The sequence below is a fragment of the Teleopsis dalmanni genome, chromosome 1, assembly GCF_002237135.1.
Source record: "Teleopsis dalmanni isolate 2A chromosome 1, ASM223713v2, whole genome shotgun sequence".
Classification (NCBI taxonomy): domain Eukaryota; kingdom Metazoa; phylum Arthropoda; class Insecta; order Diptera; family Diopsidae; genus Teleopsis; species Teleopsis dalmanni.
The window spans coordinates 144,865,980-144,877,896 of NC_051846.1; the positions used below are offsets into that span (position 1 = coordinate 144,865,980).

Consider the following 11,917-nt stretch of genomic DNA (forward strand, 5'->3'; position numbering starts at 1 on the left):
AGCAAACGAATCACACTACACACACACACAAACACACACACACACCCACTTGGATGATGCGGTTTGATTGCCGTTTTATGTTGTCTCATTTGTTTCTGTCGCCTTAAAGTATGCAAAGAAGCTTAGCTGTGCCATATGTAGTCTGTGCCGCATCAGATGACATACGTTAAAACAGAATACCAGGACACACCTAGCCTACTAGTTACCTATTAGAGTACCGAGTAGGGAACGTTAAGTTGATTCCTTGTGTAATTGCACATGACATATCTCGCCTTGTAGGCACATTAGAGTTGCCGTAAACGTACAAATGCGCTTGTGGTATTGAGTTCTGTTTTCTCTGTTAATATTTGCTTTGCTTTTTATTTTGTGTTCAATAATTAATTTCCTGACAGGAGATTGTTTGCCAAGTAAGGACAACAGACGAAATTTTACATAACAATAATTCCGATGGATAATTTAAATTCCATCGGTCAAGTCAAATATTAAATTTGAGCAAAAGCAATCGCAGATGATTTAATAATAATTTTAAATTTAGTTTGGATTTTATTAAATTAAAAAATGAAATTATGTATTTTCATATTTATTTAGGTTAGGTTAAGTTATACCGGCGATCCCTGGTGGATCCACTATTTGCCCATAGTGTTACCGCATACATATGTTAGGAAAAACTCGGGGTTTAAAACCACCCAGAACCTTTTCATATTTATTTATATTTCATTATTAATTATTAATTCAAAGAAATTGATTAAGCACTTACAAAAATTTTAAAATTTCACTTAAATTGATATTATTTTTATTGTTTGTTTTAGACGAATTTTTCAATTCAACAGTGATTTATCGAAAAAAAAATTTCCAACTTCCTAAAATCGCTCATATCAATAATAGAATATATATTTTCTATTTCACAACGATAACACAAAGAATTATATTGTTCAGATATATTAAATTTTCTAATAACCAACTTAAAAAGACCTTCTACATTATTAAATTTAAAACCGATTTATCGAAAGAAAATTGTCTATACTCCTTAAAAATTCGGTCATACCAATAATAATATATATATTATCTATTTCACGACGACAACATAAAGAACCATATTGTTAAGATATATTTAAATTTCGAACATTCAACTTAATAAGAACCTCTATACATTTAAAAACTCGACATACTGGATATATGCTTAGTGTTTTCATAATAAAAATTATGTCCATATCATATTCCAGCTGTAGATACATGTCATAAGGTTCAGGTTCTCAACAAAGGATTCGTGTTCCCTCAATTTGTAAGAAACCATACTATTATTGTGTAATAATTTAAGCTTAGTAATCGGAAAACTGGTTATTGAAAGGGTTTTCTTCTTCTTGACTCTGTATATGCCTTTATCAATCGTAAATTCAACTAGTATTCCAGAAATGAAACAAGTAGAAGGAAATTAAGTCGTTTTTTATATAAACTAAATGTGTTTGCACTGTGTTCACAAATTTTGATGGCAATTCCGTTTAAAAGTGTTGGAGAAGTAGAATTAAATTTTTTTTTTATAAAAAAAAACTAAATAGTTTTTCTACTTTTTCATAATGTTTCACATCACAAACTTGATTATTCTAGTCTATTTAACTATTTGTATCTACCTTACTCCGAAGTTCCACGATAATATTTAAGATTTGTCTACATTACCAATAAGATCCCATTGTAAATAATAGATATCATCAATTAATTAAGAAATCATCCAGATCATGTAAGAATATGGAGATCAAAACTGGCTTGTGTACACATCATTGCTTCACGCCTTGGATGACTTTGAAGCAAAAAGTATTAATATTACCGTCAGTTTTAAAGTATGATTTTAAAAATGTGGTTGAAAATTTGTGAGACAAACCTGGTCAAAAAAGAAAAGCAGTCGTAAGTAGAACATCAAATGCAAAGAAGAAACTGACAAAAAAGGGAAAACGTTTCCCTTTTTAGATTTCCCTGTAGGTTTTAGTGTATTATGAAAGTTTTTTATATATACTGCACTTAAACTTCAAATTCAAATTGGGGATTACTACTATACTATACTACTATATAGTATAGTATACAAAATATTATATATTTTATAAATATGCTATACTTTTAGTATAGTGGTAACTACACTTTTTTAAAATCATCTGAATAACTCATTATCATAGTTCAATAAAACACTTATTACAGTGGATCGCCCAAGTGATCATAAACACTATTAAATAAAAGTGCTTTAGACACAAATTCATGTTTCATTAAGCAAAGAAAAACACTTAATAAATTATGTTATGCATCAACACATATTTACTGGAAAGGAAGTATTAGAATAAGTCTATGTATAATTTTATAATTTTGACAAGGAAGTTACGTTCTCTTACGTGCTCTCTTACACATGATCAACGTTATACGATCAAAAGTATTAAAATATCACCAATTGACCAATTCAATCTGAATTAATAATATAATAGAACTGAATTCAGGTCAACTAAAATTTTTTTTCATTTTATAATCATTTCATAATAATCTACTAAATATTTTGTTATAGTATAAATGTCATATCATAGCCTTTCCATGTTTTCAAAGTAGTATACTTTTAGGCACACATTTTTATATATTTTACTTCAACTATTAAGAAAAGTTTTTGTATAACAGAAAACGCTTTTCTCTATAAAACAAAGTAACAATTTATGTAAAGCCAACATATTACAGGCTCTATTGCTCTTTACATAAATATTTGATTCGAAAATTATTCTAAGTATTTTTATTTAATGATTTAATAAAAAAAAAAAACTTTCAAAACTCAAGTACTTCAGAATTTTACAATAATCCCTTCAAGTTTCTTCAGCAAGCGGTTAAGTATTCATGTTCGTCCTTGTTTAAATTTATGTCCATAACCACACAATTTAAGCAGACATGTAATATATATACATTAATATATATACATAAATATATATACATTTATATATGTAATAATCCACCGCCAATGTTTTGGTGCTGTTATACAATTTTATAAATATTTGAATAACAAAAAACAATAGATTATGAATGCATAAGGACTGCACGGAAGCAAAAGGCTTTTACTACAAGAAAAATTCATAAAATATTCTAGAATATAATATGTGAAAATTGCTTCCGTCTATCCTTTAAGAAAGCATCTCTCTTATTGTACTTAAGGCAAAATTATTATACCATAAACAAAACTATAATAAAATATAGTTTTAAAGCATATCGGTTGGGTTTTTTGAATTGTTCGGAAATATGTCATACTATTAAACTTAAATTACTAAGTTACATCTAAGCCCTTTAAAACTTGTTTGCATCAAATGAAATATTTTTTATAAAAAATGAAAACTTTTCAAATTTTAAAGTAATTATATTAAATTATTAACATTGTTTTTTTTTTAAGTTTTGGAAGATATTTTGAAAAACTTAACGATCTCTCCATACGTCCAACTCCTATATGAACGTCATAGATACTTCAAACTAAAACCTAACTATATCTGTAAATGTAAAGAATGACAGCTCTGTCAACTTTTAATAAAACCGAATAACCCTAAACTTTATAATAACTAAATTTTAACAACTTACTTAAAAACCATGTAAATAAATAAACACTTCCATTATTGTAAACACATGCAATCAATTTATTGCAAAGTAACCAGCTAACTATTAAGTTTTGATTTAATGGGATATACTAAATCATATTTTAAAATGTAACTAAAATCTAATAACTATGATGCTAATCTCATTTTAGTCTTCACAAACTTCGTGCCAAGAAATTAAGTTTTGAGAAAGGGACTTCGTTTAACTGGGTGGCCGTATTTAAATGATTTATATTAAAATAATAATTCAACGCGTTTGAACCTATACATGAATATTTAAGGACTGTTAATTGAAGCTGATGAGAATTATAAATAAGTAAAAAACTATTTATGTATGGCTAAGTTTACAATTAACATTTCAGAATCCAAAGTTACGTGTAACATAATTGTTTTTTAATACTTGAATGTCAATTCAACTACAAAAGCAAAACATGATTGGGTGAAATAATAAACTCATTACATATTAAGTCATATTAAATAAATATATTGAAAGGACTCATATCATTAATGTAGTTGTAATGAATTATATTGCTTAATATATATATATTTATATTACATTTTTGTTGTATAGTATTTATTATCAGTGGTTTTTTAAGTCTAAATACTACAATAAAGATAATACTAAACATTCTAAGCACCTGTATTTTTGATCAAAAAACTACTAAAATCATTTAAAATTACTGTAAAGTAAAATTTAGAGAAATAATTCACAACTTAAAGATATCAAAACGAAGTATATACACTACATAAAAACGGTAAAGTAACGAGCTTACTCTATTTACTCTGAAATTTCTGAAAATGTGTTGATGACAAATTATGTGTGTGACAATGGATGGAACACAGATCATCCACTAACGGGCAGTTATACTAACAAATAGCTACTCTAAGACTTTGGCCTCCATATGAGATAGGATTGATTAGTTTGTGTTAGAATAGAAAAAATAATCAATAGCTAATATTATATGGGTTTACTGTTGTGTTATCTTCTCTGTCAATAAGGTAATACACCAGATCACAAGTTGATCACGTTCTCAGCTATGATTAACTATTTGAGGACCTTAATGAAATACTCTGGGTAAAAATTTGATTTTAATCAAAATGGAATTTATGAGGCTATTACTTTTTCTGAGGTCAAAGAATAATTGTTCTGCCAAAAATTCGCAGTGTTGGGAAACATTAAAATTAAGCATCACTCTTGATGGAGACTATGCTTCCGAATACAGTCAAAATTTTATCTAACTGTTGTTGTGTTATTAGTTACTGATCCTACAAACTTATTAAGCGTTGGATTATATTTCAAAATTTAATTTTAAAAATAATATAAAATTTTATATAGAAATATTAATTGAATGTTTTTTTGTTTTTACAACAAAAGCTGAGTTTTTCTCTTCAGCTAATATCAATATAAATATGCGTGTATATATTTAAAATATTCAAACCTATTAAAACGCTGATTTTAAAGCTTTGTTAAGAATTAGAATAAATATCTAACATAATATACTTAATGAACTTACCTCATAAAACGAAGGTGGTATATAAGTAGATATAACCTCAGCCATTGGGAAAGCAATACCCATAACCACCAATAATTTTCCATAAAGCGCTGAGAAAAGAGTTGCCAATGCATCGCCACTGTAATAAAGATCAACTGTTAATAATATGGTTACGTTAGTTATGGTTAGTATATTTTATAAAAGCCTCAAAACGAATAAATAAATAAAACAGTAAGAGTATCTGATTGCGTGGCGCCTGTTAACGTGTTCTCAAGATCCGGTATTGTTATATGATATCCAGGTTGACTTAAATGACTTCCAATAATAATTGGAAAAAAAGTTTCAAAAGTGGGATAACTTATTTCAGATAAATTCAGATAATTCTCTTAACTATCTGCTGTTTTATTCTTTAATTTTTCTGTGTTGTGAACCCATTTGAGAGGGACTTCAGCTAGTCGATTTAGACACTAATTTTTGTTCTGCACAATTTAATTAGCTTAAGAAGAATAAACACTCCTTATATGTTCTTGCTATCATTTGCACTAAAGCGACAAACCTCTCTTATGGGTAAAACTGTAGACTGAAAAATTGTGGTTTCGTTACGTAGCCGGAATGAGTGATTTATTGAAGCAAATAGTGAAAATACTTTTATCCCTAATCTGAAATCATTCATGTATAATTTTGTTGAATCTTTTTGGATATTCATAAAGTTTTTATGCACAGTCTACCATATAACTGCTACACATCTCTAAATGAGATGTCGATGTAGTTCAATATTTCTCTAATCTGGATTCCCGATCATAAGGATATTATCGGCAATTGTAAAGCAGACGAGATACCCGGTCGGGGTACTGCAGGAAATCGCTCGGAACACCTAAACAGTCTAGGTACATCGTTGACATCATGCAAACTAGCACTGAGTTTTTCCTGTACCGAAGTTTTTCACAAAAGATGGGAAGACTCAACGATATGCAGACATCTGTAGACAGTTTGGACACGCTCTAATAAAATAAAATCAAATTCTCTCATTGAAAAGCCCCGTAGAGATGTCAGTCTTGTAGTAAGTTTACTTACGGGTCCTTGTATTTTAGGTAACCATGCTATGAAACTAAATCTTCCCTTCAACTATACCTGCCTTGTGTGGTTCGTTAGCTATATCCACACTAATGGCTACATATAAAATGATACTTTAAGAACAACTTTATTATCTGTTATATTAATAAAATAGTCCTTTTCAGTTTTTTAATGAAAAGTATATTGACTTCTACTTTGTTTTTAACATTGACTCATAGCGTCGTTTGTCCTTCCTCTCAACATAAATTCTGTTGAATTCATCTGAAAACATAGCGTGCTACTTGTCTGCAACACTTCTTTATTATTTTAATGAACTTCTAAAGTCATTAAAAGTGGTCTGAGATGAAAACATTGTGTTTACTGTAGTAATATTATTTAATAAATTAAATTATTCCTGTTTTATATGCTCTTTTTATACAAAATCATGTACATTGTAATGCCTTTATTATTGCACACGTGTAAGTAGAAAATTTCCGCATCCGCTCCAGACTCTATCAATTAATTGACAAACAGATTAAGATACCCCCAAATCACAAACACAAAAAATTGCTACATTATAAACACGAATGCTGCTCGGGGTGTAGTTGGGGGGTTGTTGGCAACTGATAGAGCATGCGGGGCACAAGTGATAATAATGATGTTCAAGTTAAGCTAATATGCCACACATACATTACAATCTACTTAAGTTATCTTGCGGCGTCATGTGGAGAGTGCGGCTTTGGAATTCAATAGATATAAACCGATTTGGCGGGGAGAAGTACGTGTGACTGCATAAACATACATGACTTTGCGTGATGTTCAGATGTTCAGAGATATTATGCAGGAAAGGAGGCGTATTCAATCCTGCTGTAGACGTTTATGTAAGCATTAAAATGAAATGGTACTTGAAATTTATCTCAGCGGTTGACATTAATTTGTAATCAATACTGTGATTAAGACAAAGTGAGTAAATTTTCACCACTAATGCAAACTTATGACAGCAACTAAATTAAAATGCAGATATGTCAATTTTGTAATTATAAACAAAATATTAATATCCTTTTATTACAAAAACCATTTCCTGGTTGAAAAATTGAACTATTATCGTATTTCGCAACCACTAATGACTTCATGACAGAGCCTTCTTCGACTCTCTCCATTGCTAACACAACCATTTCAGTTATTTTGAATCATTTTGAAATGTGCGAATTGTTTGCCACCATCAAGACATGACGGTATGAGGAGCAATTTGCTGGCAGGTAACAAACTATAGCTTGTCATCCAAATTGGCAACAAAACTCGCTTAAGTGGTAGTCAAAGGACGAAGGAGCGTATGATTTATAGCAAATGCTGTGCAGAGAATGTCATGCCACATAAACGCCTTTGTGCAGCAGCACGGAAAAGGCAACACCACAACTTTTCCAGTTGCCGTTGCTCGACGTTATTCTGTTGTCGTGCAACTATTGCAGGCAGTTTAAATGTTGCACGTTGCAATTGCATGAATTTCAATTATTTGCTTTATTGTATGTGCGACTTTGTTTTACGAGTGTGGTTGACTACCAGCCTCAAGACCCACGCATATGGGAGTCAATTGGTTGAGGTCTCATTACCAGCAGCAAATAAAAATTGTGAAGCAAAAATGTCGAGAAAAAAGGAAAAATCCTAAAGTGAAATTGTTGCACTTACAAGTGAAGTTTTTCATTTTGTGAGAGTAAAAACATTTATGACTTTAAAATTTTCTTTCAGCAGTTGGCAGCAACCATATTTACAAAGTCCCCTTAAATGGTTCCGTATAGAAAGTTTAGGTAATGATTTATGTTGGGTTTATTAATACATGAATTTTCATTGCTTTTCTAATCTGCAAATTTATTTTAATTTCAAATATTTATTTTGTATTTACATGACAGTATACATGACCCCGAGTTGATGAAAACTAAAAGAAGAATAACTAGATATAGGATGCTAATTTATTACTTGGTGACTTAGATATTAAAACACTTTATATTACATACAGATGCAAATTTGCAAAAAAAATTACTTTTATGCTATTGCATTTTAGATTCAATTTAATTTATTTGTAAATTTACTGACACAACCAAAAATAATAATAAATTTAAAATTTTAAGAAATGACAACAAATTGTACTGAAATTAAATTATTAAAAAACTTTAATTAATTAATTCAATTGTGCTACAGCTGGTTTATGTTTAAGTTAGAACAATAAAAGTCAAGTAAGGCTTTGGGAACTTGAGTTCAATCCAATTTACATCTAGGACGGTTCTTGAATGCCACACATATTTCTCTAATCTGGGCAGTATGGAAATTTTCGGAAATTGCAAAGCAGACGAGTTAGCCAGAAAGGGAGCTTCAGGACCATACTTGGAGCACCTAGACTATCTGTATATATCGCTAACATCATGTAAATTGTTATTGAGTTCTTTCTGCACTAATAGCTTTAACAAGAGATGAGAAGACTCAACGATATGTAGACATCTGTATACAATCTGGCCACTTTCCGATAAAAGGAAATCGAAAGCTCTAATTGAGATGTCCCGCAAACACATTGGTCTTCTGGTAGGGTTTACTACAGGACACTGTAAACTAGGGAACCATGCTAGAAGACTAGGTCTTCCTTTTAATCAAATCTGTCGTAGCTGTGGGGAGGACGATGAGAGCGCATCTCATCTTTTGTGTTTTTGCCCAGCTCACGCACGTCGGCGACTTAGTACTTTAGAAGCCCCCTTCCTTGAGGACCTGGACCAGTTACAGGATCTGACTTTAATTAGCATTTTATGCTTTGCAAAAGGTTCTAGGTGGTTTTAAACCCTGAGGTTTTCATTATTTATATACGGTATCACAATGGGCCAATAGGCGTAAGTGGATCCACTGGGAATCACCGGTATAACTTAACCTAAGGCTTTGGGAAGGTTTGCTAATTAACACTGACTCTGAACTTTAAATTTGGCAAGGCACAAGTTGCCTTGCTATATATATCTTCCTAGAAAACCAGTTCTTTAACGAAAAAAGAACTTGGGTGAGTATTACACATTAGAGGAAAAAGAATATTCGATAATGTAGGTTCATACTACAATTTATCGAATAAGTTGAACTTGCAGAAGTACTGTAAATCCATGGAAGTCATAGTCTGAACTATTTTGGAATCACTAATGCAAGGCTCCAAGTACTGTTTAAAGACTACCTCTGCAGTAGTTAGTTGATGGTAAGAGCGATGAATGCATATAATACTAACTTATGCCTCCAGATGAAGTTTATTTAAGAAACACTAAGATAAATGAGAGTGAAAGTGAAAACATATCTATTGCAACTTTGTGACTAAATTATATCGCAGGAAATAAAACTTCTATTTTTTGAAAGAGAAAATCTGTTTTAAAACCTTTAAAGACACTTTTTTAGCATCTTTTTTATGGCTCTTATCCTTTTGGATATCTAAAATCTGCAGAGATTAGAACCAAGAAGTAATTATCCGCATATATAAGTCGATCATTTTTATGAGACAACTATTTTCAAAAATTAAAGCACACAAATAGTCTTGTTGTATATAATTGTAGAAAACGTTTTACAATCCTAAACTTTTTAAACTAATTTACCTTACCCAAAAGTATTTTTTACACAACCAATTCTCTTTTAAAGGAGTATTTCTTTAGAATAATTCTTAGTTCTGCCTAAATGGAAGCAGAATTGTACCGAATGCATTCTGATTCTGTAGTTCTAGTTTTGTTATAAGATAGGAGCTTGAAAATCCAAATAAAGGTGTAGAGAATAGGAAGGTCTGGTCATGTACCACACAAATTTTCTAAATAGTGGGCTTCGACAACTCGAATAGAAAATAAAATTAATCATCCATGATTCTCTTAGTCTAATACCAGGGGAAAACGAATTTGAGAGTTGGAGTAAGAGTTGTAGAAGTAAATGTATCCAGTTGTGGAAGTCAATGACAAAACAAAAAATAGTAAAATATAAATAATGCAGAAACTGTTTTTCTTATTTACCAGAATTTTTATCAGAATACATAACACTTTTATTTTTTCTTTATTTAAAGAAAAAAATAGTTTTGAAGTATAGAGCTAATGACTCCATCATTACACACTTGTACCGATACATCATATAATATTAATGGTTTACGTTATTGTAATATTCTTTAAGCTGTTTATAGAATATGGCTTGGTATATACAGAACTCCATTGCTGGCATTACGGGCACATTTAAGTTCTGTATGTCAGCATGTGTCTTTTTAACTCAAACACCACGTCGTACAGCAAAATAATTTGTCAACTTGAAATAAAAAATGTTTACTTTCTCTTCGTCGCTCATTGAAGGCAACACGTCGTATGATTCGAAATTAATTGCAATTTTATCGCGAATCTGAAGACTGAAAATGATTTGCAAAATTGTTTGCCATCTCTGTGTTAACCACTAAGTAAACAAAACACAAGAGGCGCTTTTGCCTGAAAATGACACACCATAAAGACATACCACAAATATAATTCAAGATATGAAATTCATTTCAAAATAATTTAATATTAAATGTTATTTAAGAATATTTCTTAATACAATAGTAGTTTAAGTGTACTTACGCTCTCACTCTCGGCATTGGTGGATATATGAAAGATGGTCGATGTGTACGCTTTATAGCCGGCAACACCGGATAACTTGTTAATTGTGATGAGTGATACATGAGTGCTAAGTGACCAGTTTGTCTTTCGTTAACCACACTATCTAATTGTTGTGAGGAGCTGCCTGGTGTTGGTGGTCCTGAACCGTCACCACCGTCAGAACCGCTACCAGTCACGTCTATCGGTTGATGAGTCAGTGTTGAAGAAACTGGTAGATTTGATTCGTCAATTGTTACTCGATGCTGTGAAGTAGAGTCACGCATGCGTGCAGTAGACTTTGCGGGTGAAACTGATGTATGCGATGCTGTTTCTGATGGCAGCAATAAATTTGGTGATGGTGCAACCGTTGGTGGTGTTCGTCGTCCTATGGAATCTGCACCATTACCATCATCATCTGTTGGCGGGCCGCCACTAGCAGCTCGAATGTGACGTGTTTCGTTTAGTATATGAGTCGTAGCATATGAAGCGGGTACTGTCGGTGTTGGTACGGGCACACTGCCGTGTATGTGTGGATGATGATTTTGATGATGTGGATGCTGAAATTGATGTGGCAAATGATAGTGGTGATGACTGGTTAAATGTGGACGCACTACATGCTCATCCTGATAGTTGAGTGTAGTTGCCGCGGCTGCTGTTGCTGTTACTGCCGCTGCTGTAACACTTTCACTAGTTGTTGGAGCAGCTGTTATAGTAGAATCAATGCTGTGAATTGACATAAAATATTAACTTAATTAATAACCAAACTTTCTGCTCTTTTCATCAATAATATTCATTAATCATTTTTAACATAAAAACCATTTTTGCTGCACAACTTATTTAGTGAAAATAATTTCTTACTCAATCTAATTTATCTACTTTAAATTCATACCGCCCGGTCCAACGTTCACTTCACAATTGCACACTAAAAGCTGAAGCACGTACAGACAGACTCAGTCCTCATGGAATAAAGTACAATGAGCAAAATATAATGTTTTATTGTATTATTAATTGAATTATGCGAATATGCTTCAAGTGCCTGCCTTTTATTACATTTGTTGGTGTCATTGCCTTCATAGGCAAATGCGTGTGAAATGCTGCTTTCAGACATAGATTCAATGCAGCAAAATACTTAATTAGCTTGCATATTAAATTTTGAAAT

The 11,917-nt window shown here is 31.4% G+C and overlaps 1 protein-coding gene across 1 annotated transcript in view; it reads right to left on the bottom strand.

Moving 5' to 3' along the window:
• Positions 1–5,055: 5,055 nt before the first annotated feature.
• Positions 5,056–11,917, bottom strand: part of LOC119666377 (proton channel OtopLc-like) — a 7,514-nt gene continuing 652 nt past the window's right edge. Inside the window, exons 2-4 of the mRNA XM_038075658.1 lie at positions 10,741–11,481; positions 5,114–5,231; positions 5,056–5,061 (exon numbers count right to left, since the gene is read on the bottom strand). Coding sequence (XP_037931586.1) covers positions 5,056–5,061; positions 5,114–5,231; positions 10,741–11,481 — 865 coding nt within the window. The remainder of the gene's footprint in view (positions 5,062–5,113; positions 5,232–10,740; positions 11,482–11,917) is intronic.